Here is a 14,455-nt window from a genome sequence, read left to right as displayed (position 1 = left end):
AGTTGAGGCATGGTTGGTTGACAAGCACTTAGTTTCATGAATAGGCTTCTTCATTGGTGTGCTACTTGTTAAATTGAGAGGCATATTGCCAAGTCAAATTTCTTCATGAATAGATCGAGTGCTTGACATGTTGCATTGAACATTCAAATTAATAACGCAATTAATGCATACTCCATATATATATCTTTATAGAGTACTTGACCCGTTGCAATTACTCAAAAAAAAAAAAAAAATCTTCCTAGTGTTTGATTTCTTGACCAGAACAACCATTTCTCTCACTATAAAAGGTCAGTAGAGTAGTGTTGGAATAAGCATATATACATACTTGCTTAATCTTTCTTTCCCTTCTATGTTTCTCTCCATGGCTAACTCTCATTCAACTAGGAAAACCCCTTCCATGATATCCATTCTGCTACTCTTTGGGATGCTTTCTGCTACCCTTGACACGACAGGTCTCTCTCTCTCTCTCTCTCTCTCTCTCTCACACACACACACACACAAAAGTAGTGCAAGTAAAACTTCTTTAAAATCTCCTTGGACACGCTTTAAAAAGATCTATAATTATGAGTTTGTTACCAAAAAAGAGTAGTGCTATATATACTCTCCACGTACCGGTTGACGTAGCGTATTTTAGGTAGTTAATATTTTTGTTTTTTTTAAGTAACTGATATATGTTCAAAATCGCTTAAAACACACGACGTCAGTTGATGTGAAATAGATATGAAGAACAACATTTACTCTTAAAAAATCATAAAACGAATCAATATAACTATACTTCTTATCAAATATTCTTCTAGTGTTTGATTACATGTTCTATCTTATACGTTTGTCTAATTTTATGCCAAATTTTACATTAGTTTAACTTATAATTAGCTCGTTCGTCACGATTCACACACACACACACACACACACACATATATATATATAAAACAAAGATTGACTTATTGTTTAATCTAATGCAGGTGCTCAAATTGGTGTTTGTTATGGAAGGGTCGGGAACAACCTACCACAGCCATATGAGGTTGTAGCACTCTACAAACAAAACAACATCCGAAGAATGAGAATCTATTCTCCAGAACAAGATACTCTCCAAGCCCTTCGAGGCTCCAATATTGAGCTCATTCTAGGCCTTCCAAATGATAACCTTCAAAATATTGCTTCAAGCCAAGCCAATGCCAATACTTGGGTCCAAAACAATGTGAAAAACTTTGGTAATGTCAAATTCAAATACATTGCTGTCGGAAACGAAGTGAAGCCTTCAGATGGAGTTGCAAAATTTCTTGTCCCCGCCATGCAAAACATTCAAAATGCAATTTCTGCGGCTGGCCTTGCGAACCAAATCAAAGTTTCCACTGCCATCGACACCGGAGTCCTTGGAGAATCCTTCCCGCCATCAAAAGGCTCATTCAAGTCCGATTACCGACCGCTTCTCGATCCGATCATCCGCTTCTTAGGGAACAATCGATCTCCATTACTCGTTAACTTGTACCCGTACTTTAGTTACATTGGCAACACCAAAGACATTCGTCTTGACTATGCTCTTTTCACAGCTCCTTCAACAGTAGTGAATGATCCCCCGCTCAATTATCGTAATCTTTTTGATGCCATTTTAGATGCTGTTTATGCAGCGCTGGAAAAGGCTGGAGGAGGGTCTTTGGAGATCGTTATATCGGAGTCTGGTTGGCCTTCTGCTGGTGGGACAGGGACATCTCTTGACAATGAAAGAACTTACATTACGAATTTGGTTCAGCATGTGAAGGGGGGGACTCCAAAGAAGCCCGGAAAGCCTATAGAAACTTATGTGTTTGCCATGTTTGATGAAAACCAGAAAAATCCCGAGTTTGAGAAATATTTTGGGCTCTTTCGTCCAAATAAACAGCCCAAGTTCCAAGTGAATTTCAGTTAAGAATATCACTTCTACTGCATCCTGGAATAAGTGCAGCTTTGGTGCACATTAAAACAAAATAATAATAATAAATTAAGAGTTACTTGTAATCCCGTAGACTCAAAACTATGGTTATTTCAATAATATCACATGTTCTATGGGCTTATGAATACTTTTACTTAATCACGCCACTTTGGCTTTCCTTTTTAACAGTATGATTTGCCTTTGCACCTTATTGGGCACACCTAGTTTTTTATTCACAAAGTTATGTACTAATAAAAAATAAATAAAAAAATGGAAGAAAAATTGTACCAGAGTTGTGAGAGGACCGGAGGGCCTCTACCGCAACTTGCTTGGGCGTCTAAGCTCTTTGCTCACGTAGAAGGCCCTTCTCACGGCCCCGGCCTAATACTAGGGGACAATGATAATAACAAAGATTTTTAATTTTTGGGGTTAATAACTTTTTAAGTATTTGGGTTTGCCACTTTTATTTTTTCCCATTAGGTTTCTAAAACAGTCAAAAATTGTAACTGACCTTTGGGAAAAGACGAAATTGATAACTCCATTAGATTCCGTGAGTGAAAAATAATGATCTACCACGTGTCACTCCCAAAATATGCCACATGTCCTAAAAAAATTAAAAATAAAATAATAATAATAATAATAAAAGCTAAACCTTAAAAAAAATAAATAAAATAAAATAAAAATTGCATAGAATGGTCGGCCACCCCATTTTGGCCATTAGGGGTGGCTAGGCCAGTCTGAGGTGGGCCGAACCACCCCCAAGAGCCCCAAGGGCCAAAAACGGGTTGCCGAAACTACTCCCAAAGCCCTTGGGGTTGGTTCGACCATCTCCAGAAGCCATGGGGTGACTCAGCCTGAGCCACCACCATTGGCCAAAATGGGGTGGCCGGCCACCCAATGCAATTTTTGAAATTAATTTTAATTTTTGAAAATTTATTTTATTATTATTATTTTATTTTTAATTTTTAGGACATGTGGCATATTGTTAATTTTCTCTCTCGGAATCTAATCGATGCATCAATTTCATCTTTACCTATAGGTCAGGTACCATGTTTGACCGTTTTGGAAACCTAGGAGAAAAAAAAAAAAAAAAATTGTAAACCTAAGTACTAAAAAAGTTATTGATCCTAATTTTTAATTGTAGAGAATTCTGGTCTAAAATTCTCTCTCTCTCTCTCTCTCTCTATATATATATATATATATATATATATATATAAACCAAAAATACTCACAGCGTAATTGACGGTTGTCAACTAATGAGCCGCCGGATGAAGCAGCCGGGTCTTCTAATATGATCAAATCATTAGTTATTGCACCTGTGACTAGGAAGCAGGTGGAGGCCGACTATATAAACCAAAAATACTCACAGCGTAATTGACGGTTGTCAACTGATGAGCCGCCGGATGAAGCAGCCGGGTCTTCTAATATGATCAAATCATTAGTTATTGCACCTGTGACTAGGAAGGAGGTGGAGGCCGACTAAACAATTATGTCTCAATTTTCCACAGAACATTAGTAATGTCCAAATGCTCTACAGAACCATGTTGGAAGCATAGAATTTGCACATGTTTACGATAACAGGCAGGGATCAGGGCGGCTCTAAGGGGAAGGCATGCAGCCAAGGCAACTTGCTTAAAAACCCCAATGTTATAAAGACCCCCAAAAAACAGTGTCCCTTTACACCTAATTAATTGTCCAGAAAATGATAGAGAAACGCCGGACAACACGCTACTATCCCACTATACTAATGTAATAATATTGTCAATTTATGATTGCATTTTTATTTTATAAGGCTGATCTAAGAGTGAAATGGTAGTGGTATGTCAACATTGTGAGAGATTAATGCGACAATGATGTGGTATATATTTATAACATACATTCACTGCTAATGCGACGACCTATCACTTGCATATGGAGATGGCTCCCACGGGCACACAGCCACCTCCCACCTCTAAAGGATGGCGTGTGCAACCACCTCCACCCTACCTTGGGAGTTTATTTAGATAAAGAAAAATACTTGAGAAGTTTATAAGGTAAGACTTTTTTTTTTTTTTTTCAAATCCAACCCCACCCTACCTAGGGGGTTTCTTAAAAAACAGAGTACTTTTTTTCTCCTATGGTACTTCGTCTTTAAGGGGTAGTCCAATTTGCTGAGTACTATGTTTCATGAAGCGGAGGTCACTAATTCGAATTTTCTTTCCCCTCTCTCCTTGTGCGGACTTGTTAAAAAAAAAAGTATGGTTATTTCAATAATATCATATGTTCTATTGCAAATATTTTCATTTAAAATAAAAATTGAAAATATTGAGGCCTGACCACGTACGCCACTTTTGAAAAACATGTTATAATAGGAAAGCCTTATATCTTGAAATTAAATTATTAGGTTTATGATAAAATACATGAACCTTCTTGCAGGCATTAAATTTCTTTTGTCAAAACATGATTTTTGAGATGTAATATGCATGTTTAGGTTTGAGTTAATTATTATTATTATTATTATTTTTTTTTTTAACATGTTCGCACAAGAGGGGAGGGGGGATTCGATCTAATGACCTCCGCTTTATGAGGCGTGATCCCTAGCCGATTGAGCTACCTCTTAGGGACCACAAGAGAAGGGTTTGAATTACTTATTAAGTCAGCGTAAAAAACAGTTCAAGACAAGACATGACACTAAAAAATAATAATAATAATAAATAAAGGTGTGAAAATTTCTTTTTTTCTTTTTTTTTTTTCGAATTTATTAGAGTATTTTTGTCTTATTAAACAAAATGGTTAAATACCTAATACCCCATGGGGTTTAGGAACTTTATTTTTACCCCCTGTAGTTTCATTTTTATCACAGGACCTCCCTGAGGTTTTGATAAAGGGCAAACTTAGTCCATTCGTTAGTTGACCGTTAAGACTGACACGTGTACCAATCAGATGTTGACACGTGGCACCTATTTAATTTATTTTAAAAAAAATGTATTTAAAAAAAAAAAAAAAAAAATTGGAGGTGGCTCTTGGCCATTTGGGAGCCACCCCCTTTGGCCAGGCCTTAGTCCTTTATCAAAACCTCAGAGAGGGTCCTGTGATAAAAATGAAACCCCAAAGGGTAAAAATAAAGTTCTTAAACCCCAGGGGGTATTAGGTATTTAACCCTAAACAAAATTATGGTCGTTTTTGTCTTTTTGCTTTTCTTGGGTTTCATTGTCAATTTTTTGATAGTTTAGAAGAGATATTGTTACAATTAAAAATTTAGAAAAGACATAATTAATTGAGTAGTAGTTTGAGGGTATCTTGACTTTTCCCATTTTTCTTTTCCTGATTTTTCTTTCCACAAACTCTTATGATTACTATTCAAAATTCAAATCTGAAAAAAAAAATCAAATCAAATGTGATCACCCCACCCGGCGGGGGCAGAAGACTAGAACATGCCACCATTCGCGCGCATGCACATGCAATCGTCAAAGGGCAATCAATTATGGATAAGACAACTGACTGTAGAAAAAAAAGAAAAAAAAAAACACAGAACATTAATTCTCACAAAGGAATATTGAAGAGGGGTGTTATGAAACTGCATGCCCCAAAACAACAATTATAAAGAAAACATTGGCTTGCTTCTCTTTAGAGTGCTTGACCAGTTGAGGCATGGTTGGTTGACAAGCACTTAGTTTCATGAATAGGCTTCTTCAATATTGGTGTGCTACTTGTTAAATTGGGAGGCATATTGCGAAGTCAAATTTCTTCATGTTGCATTGAACATTCAAATTAATATCGCAATAGTGCATACTCCATACATATATATATATATATATATATATATATATGGAGTACTTGACCCGTTGCAATTACTCAAAAAAAAAAAAAATCCATATATATATATATATATATATATATGGAGTACTTGACCCGTTGCAATTACTCAAAAAAAAAAAATCTTCCTAGTGTTTGATTTCTTGACCAGAACAACCATTTCTCTCACTATAAGAGGTCAGTCGAGTAGTGTTGGAATAAGCATATGTACATACTTGCTTAATCTTTCTTTCCCTTCTATGTTTCTCTCCATGGCTAACTCTCATTCAACTAGGAAAACCCCTTCCATGATATCCGTTCTGCTACTCTTTGGGATGCTTTCTGCTACCCTTGACATAACAGGTCTCTCTCTCTCTCTCTCTCTCTCTCTCTCACACACACACAAAAGTAGTGCAAGTAAAACTTCTTTAAAATCACCTTGAACATGCTTGAAAAAGATCTATTATGAGTTTGTTATCAAAAAAGAGTAGTGCTATATATACTCTCCACGTACCGGTTGACGTAGCGTGTTTTAGGTAGCTAATATTTTGATTTTTTTAAGTTACTGACATATATTCAAAATCGCTTAAAACACACAACGTCAGTTGATATGAAATAGGTATGAAGAGCAACATTTACTCTTAAAAAATCATAAAACGAATCAATATAACTATACTTCTTATCAAATATTCTTCTAGTGTTTGAGTACATGTTCTATCTTATCCGTTTGTCTAATTTTGTGCCAAATTTTACATTAGCTAGTTTAACTCATAATTAGCTCGTTGGCCACGATTCACACACACACACACACACACACACACATATATATATATATATATATATATATATATATATATATGAGACATGTCTTTAACGCATGCAGGTGCCGAGATTGGCGTTTGTTATGGAATGCTTGGAGACAACTTACCACCTCCAAATGAAGTCATAGCTCTCTTCCAACAAAATAACATCCGGAGAATGAGGCTCTACGGCCAAAACCAAGCTGCTCAAGATGCCCTCAGAGGCACCAATATTGAGCTCATGCTGGGTGTCCCTGACGAGGAGCTTCAATACATTGCTTCAGCACAGTCCAATGCAGATGATTGGATCAGAAACAATGTACAAAACTATGGAAATGTCAATTTCAAATACATTGCCGTTGGCAATGAAATTAAGCCACAAGGTCCATACGCACAATTTCTTTTCCCTGCCATGCAAAACATCCAGACTGCAATTTCCAATGCTGGCCTTGCCAACCAAATCAAAATCTCCACCCCCATATTCGGTGCTGCTCTTGGAGAAGAATCCTCCCCTCCATCGAAAGGCTCGTTTAACTCCGAGTATCGGCAGCTTCTCGATCCCATCATCAGCTTCTTAGTGAACAACAACTCCCCATTACTCGTTAACATGTACCCATATTTAAGTTACATTGGAGACACCACTAACATTCGTCCTGATTTTGCTCTTTTCACTTCTCCGACGGTGTTAGTGCAGGATAACCAGCTGGGGTATAGTAATCTTTTTGACGCCATGTTGGACGCCTACTACTCGGCGTTAGAAAAGGCCGGTGCAGGGTCTTTGGAGATCGTTGTATCAGAGACCGGTTGGCCATCTGATGGAGGGCAGGCGACAAGCATGGATAATGCTAGAACTTACAACACCAATTTGGCGACACATGTGAAGGGAGGGACTCCAAAGAAGCCTGGCAAGTCTATAGAAACTTACGTGTTTGCAATGTTTGATGAGAATAAGAAGGATCCAGAGTTTGAGAAACATTGGGGCCTCTTTTTTCCGGATAAGACGCCTAAATACTCAATTGATTTCAATTGAGAATAGCATGTCTATAGCTAGAACATGCACTTTGGAATAAGGCTACCTTTGGTGCATGGTCAGGGATATGATGCATATGTTAATGCATACATGCAGAAAATGCACCCATAGATCGGCCAAGAGTCTAAAAAAAAAGAAGTTTTCTTTTCTGTTAATTGTACGTCCAGCTGAAATTAAGAAATTCTATTTTAATGTAATCTTGAATTTTATTGTAATATCGATGTAGAAAAAGCGTCAGTCACATCTAATAAAGAACCAATGAGAGAATTTATCATCATAAGTGCTTTTATTATCTATCCACTTAATGTGTGATATTCAATTTTTTTTTTTTTTTTTTTGACAAGTCCACACGAGAAGAGGAGAGGGTATTCAAACTAGTAACTTTCGGTTCATAAGGCGTAATCTCTAACCGATTGAGCTACGTACCCCTTAAAAGACTCTGTGATATTCATATTGCCAATGCACGTAGAACTAGGTTATTAGATATATGCTTAATTTCAACGTGTATATATATATATATATATATATATATATATATATATATAAATAAAATATGTACAGTGCTTGTAAAGAAAGTTTCAAAATAAGTTCTTTCAAACCAAAAATGGCACAATCAAGAGGCATAAAAGGTCTAACAATCATTTGTGATAGGCCGAAAATCTTTATCAAATCTCTAATTTTAAGGTCATTCAAATATACTCTAACAATTGCAAATCATTTTCTTCGGATTTTTCTAAGAACAACACCAAACTCCTATATATAACATAGTAATAAAGAAGGAAAATATGAAAACAAAATCTTGAGTAAACCAAATATGCAAACATCAATAAACATTGAGTAATTAATGATGTATGTATCAGGAGAAACCTTAAAGTTAAGAAGATCACATGAATTATACGGTGCAAACTGATTGAAGATCTTTGTCAAAATCACTCCCCCTATATATATATATATATGCAGATGGTGCCACCAACTTCTAGGGTTTTAAAATAATATTTCTCAAGGTTGGATGACATCTACTTAATTATAAGTCTCAGAGTATATTTCCATATGTATGTGATTACAATCAAATTGCGTATTAAATCATTGTGATTGATAATGAAATCTTTATTATTGATAATCAAGTCTTTATGGTTTGATTAACTTATCTGTAATGTATTCACCTATTCTATTTTTACTAGGATTATTTGTATCGTAAAAATATTAACAAATAACTCCAAACACAAAACAAATTATTATCGCATTTATGTCAAATCAAAACAATTTTTCAAAGAAATGAAAGTAAAAAATAACTTCCACGTACAAGTACTTATAACTCAAAAGTAATTCATATACTAGAATATTCAATTTTATTACCCTTCAGCAATTTGAATATATATATATATATATATATATATATATATATATATATATATATAACAGAGTCGCTTGTTAAACAGGGACTCTGTTTTCGCGCCTGAAACTTTGGTTTACAACTCCACCGACTTTGGCAAAATCCCCAATTCTCCGATAATATATATTCTCTGGATTCTTCTCTGAAGAAAACCGTGGAATCCCAGATCGCCTCCAGACGTATAACAAATACTCGATGGAGGGAGCCGTGGTCGTTCAATCAACTGATATATATTGTTTCATCTCCCCTAGAAAATAAGAAGAAAAACTGATGCTTCTTCATCATCATCATCTCCTCCTTACGACGTCCTCATCTCTCTGCCTATCTCTGTGAAGAGGGAGAAGGAAAGCATAGAAAGGTGGTATACCAAGGTGCTGAAAGGTCGATCTCTGAAGCTTGGAGACAATATACATATTCTCCACATATGAATTCTACCTTTGCATTGCTGGGCTCCGATCTATACTCTGTTGGTGGCCGAAGCTACAAATCTGATTTGGGTCCATTTCTAATTCCCAATGTCTACAAGGTAAACATTAGGTGGTTGGATCCCTGTTAAACCCATGATTTCTCCAAGAACGAACCCATACATTTTAGTCCTAGGCGGTAATATAAATTATATGCCATATCTGGGGATACCCTTCTTCTCCTTTCCCGGGGCAGTGAGGTTTATGACCCCATCGCGGATTCATGGCAAGCCTTGCCTGATCCCCCATGTTACATAGGAACTCACATTCTCTGTGCAGCTCTGGAGAATCCAAACAGGATTCTCGTCGCTTCACTCTCAGGGTTCCGTGAAGAATATGATGAAGATGATGAACCTGTTGTTGACTTTTCTTCTGCAAATTTCTTTATCTACGAAGTGCAGAATTGTTCTTGGAAAATGCTTGACCCTTCCCGTCGCGATCTTCATGGTGAATGTCCTATGGGACTCTATACAGGAAAGGCTGTTGTTGCAGTAGGAAATCACTTTAATCTAAAATAATAATTTGTCTTTTTCAAAAGGGAAATGCTAGGTGTGCTTCTTGTGTTCTCCTGGTGTCCTCCCAACTGTAATGTGGTTTTTAAACTCATCGTTGAATTTAAGATTATCATTATTGACTTTTAATATATTAGTGATTTTAAAAGGCACATCACAGTTAAGAGAACACCATGAGAATACTAGAAGAACACCTAGCATTTTCCTTTTAAAAATATCGCAAAATGTAAAGCATTTGACATTACAATTTAAAAATCACTTAATCTAAAATAATAATAGATTTTATAAGTAAATTAGAAGTGCTTATTTAAAAATTCACAAATTTAAAACAAAATAATGACTTTCCATAATATATATATATATATACTTTTTAACATTTTTTACCTAATGTCTTTACAATTTTAAAAAGTAACGATTTCTAAAACGCAATTTTTAAAATTTCACTTATTGATACCGCAATCTCAAACGGACCTTAAAAGGATGATCCTAGGAGTAAAACAATTTTTTTGGTATTCTTGAAAGCTTTTAAGGGTGTGTTTGTCATTGCGATTTCATACATAAATAAAAGTGCGATTTTAAATCAAATCACAAAAAATAAATCCTTTGGAATTGTGTTTTTAAAAATTGTAGGTGCAATTTTGGAATTGTGAATTTAAAGGTCAAACTGCGATTTTATTAAAAAGATTTTTAATTGTGTTTTTAAAATCGCTATTTTTAAATTTTTAAAATCGATACTTTTTGAAATTGCAAATCTAAACGGACGATAAAGGTATATATATGGAATTTTGGTTTTTGATTTTGGGTACTTTTATAATAACCAAACCAAAGGGCAAAAGTTATGTCCGGTGATCTAGTATTTGCTCTTTTATCCAATTGGTTCATTGATTTTAAGATATCTATGTTTGTTATATCCCACTTTTACTCGGATGGAAAATGGGATTTCATGTTTGTAGATTGTTGTAAAAACTGATTTTAGAGAAGTGTTAGGGAGCCAAATAAATGAACTCACAAAAATTTTTAAATTGACGTGACAAGAGTTTTTAAATTAAAAAAATGCAATTTTCTCTCCCTTGTCTGCCACTCACGGTTGGGTATTTTTGTATTTGTGAATGGAAATATAAATGAATTGGATGATAATTCACATGATTTGTCTTGATAAACGAATAAATTAATGACATGTAAAGAAAATTTCAAAACAAGTTCTTTCAAACCAGCAAACCATTCATTGCAAATCATTTCTCCCACGGATTTTTCTTTTTTAAACACAATTTATCGAGTTCATAGAACAAGTAACAACACCAAACTCCTATAAAATAGTAATAAAGAAGGAGAAATATATCCAAAAAAAAGGAAAAAAGATTTTAGTAATTAACTCTTCATGCTAATAGAAATCTGCTGAGGGAACTCCTCTCTTCTCGTTGGAAGCAATGGATTCACCATCAAAAGAAGACCAAAAGGAAAGCCCATCCACATAATCTGTGCGTTGCTTTGGTGTGCTTAAGGATCTTTCTTTTGCCTGGGTAGATTCTGTTGCACTCATGTAAGTTCTAAAAATGGGAGAATTTGGCATCAAACTATCATTCCCAGCTGAATTCTGCTTCATGTGACAGAAAGATCTCCTTGGGAACGACCACTGTGAATCCAGTACTTCTCCTAGACAATCTTGTTTTCCTTCATTTCTGGCTTTAATTTGTGTTCCTGCATACCTTTCACCCTGCACTGAAACTGCTGCTGCTTCAAAAGCCTCTTTGTTTAGCAATTGTTCTAGCCTGCAGCTCCTCCTTCCAAATTCCTTCTCCTCCTCTGATTCTTCCAGCACTCGAGCATTTTTTCTCTCCTACGAAACACATATCGCAATGTTGTTTTGTTTTTAGAAATTGTGATAAAGTACAGAGTTAAGGTTCCAACTCAGGCCTCGGCTCTAATTGTTCTGAAAATTAAGCTGATAAAAATAAGTGAATTTAGTTACCCTGTGTGAAAATGAATATTTCTTTATGCGCTCTCTTTTGATGATGGCCTCTTGTTTTCTTAACCATATGGCTTCCATATCTTCCTTCAGAAGTGTGCTGCGGTCCCAGCTTCTCTGACTGCTGCATTCAAGCTGCCAATAAACCAAATATGCAAACATCAATAAACACCTACACAAATTTTGGTTTTGCAGCCACATTGAGTAATTGATGATGCATGTATTCAGGAGAAACCTCTCAAAAGTGAAAAAGTTTACATGAATTAGGTCTTTTATACCATGCAAATTGATTGAGGATCTTTGTCAAAATCATTCCCCCTAATGCAGATGGGGCCACCTACTTCTAGGGGTTAAACAAATATTTCTGAATGTTGGCTAACACTTGCATGCCATGCTACACAAACTCCCACTTTTACATACCCAATTGCTTACTCTTAATGTCATAGTTGAAAAAAATAAAATAAATAAATAAATAAGCACTTAGGATTAAAAAACGTTGTAGTGAAAAACTGACACGTTAAAAAGTTAGCACTCGGGAGTGTAAAAGTGGTAGTTCGTGCTTGGGATCCTCTTTGGACTACATTTTCCCTTTTTTTCTCAGGGAGGTTCATTCACAAACAATGACATAACAGAGCAAGTAGGTTAATTTCTTCCTGGTTTATTAGAACTCAATCTTCCAGGAGTTTCTTCTGAAAACACCTTAAAAGGCAATATTTAACATAAATTTGAATCATCTGACTACCTTTGTTTCCTTTTCATCCAACTCCTCTTTGGCCCTGAAAAACTCTTTTGTATCCCCTAATGCAGTGGGGCTGCTCCTTTTCTGGACCTCTGCCTGTCTTTTTGCAGCGGGTGGCAAACACTTCAATGAGACTGCTTGGCATCTCACTGCTCGCCCACGAGCTATGGCTTGAAGTCTCACCAGTCCCTTCAATGCTCTCAATGCTTTCCTTGCCTGTTTCACTCCCATTTGAAATTCAAATTAGGCATGATGAGCAATTCTTTTTCAGACATAGCCAACACATGTGAAATCCTTCTTTTAATCAGCTTGTATAGAAAACTTTGCCTGTCTAATCAAAATTTAGGTAAAAAAACATTGAAATTTCATAAAATTAAGTAAAATATTGGCTGCTAAAACTCTGTTTCTTAAGGTCTTGGATTTTTTAAATCTTCAAATTGGTGTCAGATTCCAAATACACATTGTGGAAGGCTTTCATCATCTTCAAGAAGCATTTGAAGGAAATCTTTATTGTTGAATGACTTCCAATTCTCACTAGAGTTCACCAAGCTATCCACTCAAAATATCAGTTAAAGTGATTTTCAGAAAAGAAAACAAGACCAATTTGAAGGTAAACATTCAAGCACACTGAGACTGAAAACCTTTGCAATTGAGCACCAGAAATCATTCCATGAGCCAAAAGTGGGTAGTTTTCTTTTAAAAGTGTATCCGAACTACCCTAATCAGAGTCTTACTTGCAATCTTGCAATTCCAGAGAAACAACAAATTTCAATGGAATGCAGAGATGTCACAAGTCTGTTAGATTTTGGAGAAAAGTAGCATAACATAAAGGAGAATCACAAAAACACTTACCTCTCACCATTATTGATCAAGTGCTTGAATTGAAAAACCAAGACTGAACATTTGTGAATTTGTAGAATCTAATAACCCTCACACTATGTTTAAATGGAGAGATAGATAGAGTTTTTTGCCTATCTTTTTCTCACATTAAAGTTGTGACCGATAGAGAATCACAAGCTTATTTATAGATATGCCGAAACCCTTATCCACTAACTTGCTTCCCTCCATCAAGGAAGACAACTTTGAGGAAATAAGACAACCTTTCACCCTAGTAGTTATCTGTGTTTTTAATTACCCAAAAGTTTTAGTTTAATAAAAATTATTTTAATATAGTATAATATATAATATATGTCTCCTTGTAAGAGATGTGTTCTAATAAAGTCTATTTTCATATAAAATTTTATGCAGAAGTTACTTGGGGAGAAAGATAAGCAAAGATTTCAAGGAACTCACCAGATGTGCCCGGTAAGCGCTTTGAATCCTAATGGCAGCCAAATTTCTAGCTTGCTTTGTGAAACGCTTGCAAGAGTGAGAAGCGCTGGTGAGCCGGACAACCTCGGCCGCAGCATGGGCAGCAGCCATTGCAACCTCGGCAGCAGCAGCTGTTGCAATGGCAACAGTCAAAGCATGCTTTCTCTGCTCTTCCGTTGCCTCCCTCAGTGTCTTCTGTGGTGCTATCAGTGCAGGGTACTGCTTACATCTAGACTTTTCAAAAGACCATCTCAGCTTCTTCAATTTCTGACAATATAATGGATAGAAAGATTACCAAAAAGAATTACTGAAACTGATCATTTCAAGCAATGAAAATAGAAGGGTGTAAATCAACCTTTTCTACTTTTGTTTTCGCCTGAGAATTAAAGAGCCTCCCCATCCAACCAAACCAGCACTTGGTCTTTGTCATTGATTTGTATGATCGTATTGACCAAATTCAATAGCATCAGTCTATATTCTTCAACTAGACCCTACATTTGGGAGAGGAAAAATGGAAAACAAACAGAACCCTTTTAACATTTGTTCTATAGAAGCTT

At 35.8% G+C, this 14,455-nt stretch overlaps 4 protein-coding genes across 4 annotated transcripts; 3 read left to right on the top strand and 1 right to left on the bottom strand.

Annotated features, from left to right (window-relative positions):
- The first annotated feature begins 330 nt into the window (after nt 1-330).
- LOC132192107 (glucan endo-1,3-beta-glucosidase, basic isoform-like) lies at nt 331-2,068 on the top strand. Its single transcript, XM_059607324.2, has 2 exons — nt 331-452; nt 963-2,068. The coding sequence occupies exons 1-2, from the start codon at nt 350-352 to the stop codon at nt 1,904-1,906; spliced, it is 1,047 nt and encodes a 348-aa protein (XP_059463307.2). The 5' UTR covers nt 331-349; the 3' UTR covers nt 1,907-2,068.
- A 3,852-nt stretch (nt 2,069-5,920) lies between these two features.
- LOC132161693 (glucan endo-1,3-beta-glucosidase, basic isoform) lies at nt 5,921-7,787 on the top strand. The gene is made up of 2 exons (XM_059571872.2): nt 5,921-6,046; nt 6,567-7,787. The coding sequence occupies exons 1-2, from the start codon at nt 5,944-5,946 to the stop codon at nt 7,511-7,513; spliced, it is 1,050 nt and encodes a 349-aa protein (XP_059427855.2). The 5' UTR covers nt 5,921-5,943; the 3' UTR covers nt 7,514-7,787.
- A 1,314-nt stretch (nt 7,788-9,101) lies between these two features.
- On the top strand, nt 9,102-9,888 carry LOC148583252 (uncharacterized). The gene is made up of 3 exons (XM_088511044.1): nt 9,102-9,116; nt 9,158-9,264; nt 9,567-9,888. Exons 1-3 carry the CDS (start codon nt 9,102-9,104, stop codon nt 9,886-9,888), a joined length of 444 nt encoding a protein of 147 aa, XP_088367170.1.
- A 1,362-nt stretch (nt 9,889-11,250) lies between these two features.
- IQD12 (IQ-domain 12) lies at nt 11,251-14,377 on the bottom strand. The gene is given in 6 exon segments (XM_059572399.2): nt 11,251-11,283; nt 11,285-11,719; nt 11,852-11,983; nt 12,591-12,803; nt 13,881-14,165; nt 14,254-14,377. Coding segments are annotated over 6 exon segments (1,173 nt in total). The 5' UTR covers nt 14,329-14,377.
- Nucleotides 14,378-14,455: the final 78 nt, after the last annotated feature.

This window comes from Corylus avellana, chromosome 10 (assembly GCF_965113065.1).
Source record: "Corylus avellana chromosome 10, dhCorAvel1.hap1.2, whole genome shotgun sequence".
NCBI lineage: Eukaryota > Viridiplantae > Streptophyta > Magnoliopsida > Fagales > Betulaceae > Corylus > Corylus avellana.
The sequence above is the reverse complement of the archived record's forward strand: the minus strand, read 5'-3'. Positions and strand labels throughout refer to the sequence as shown.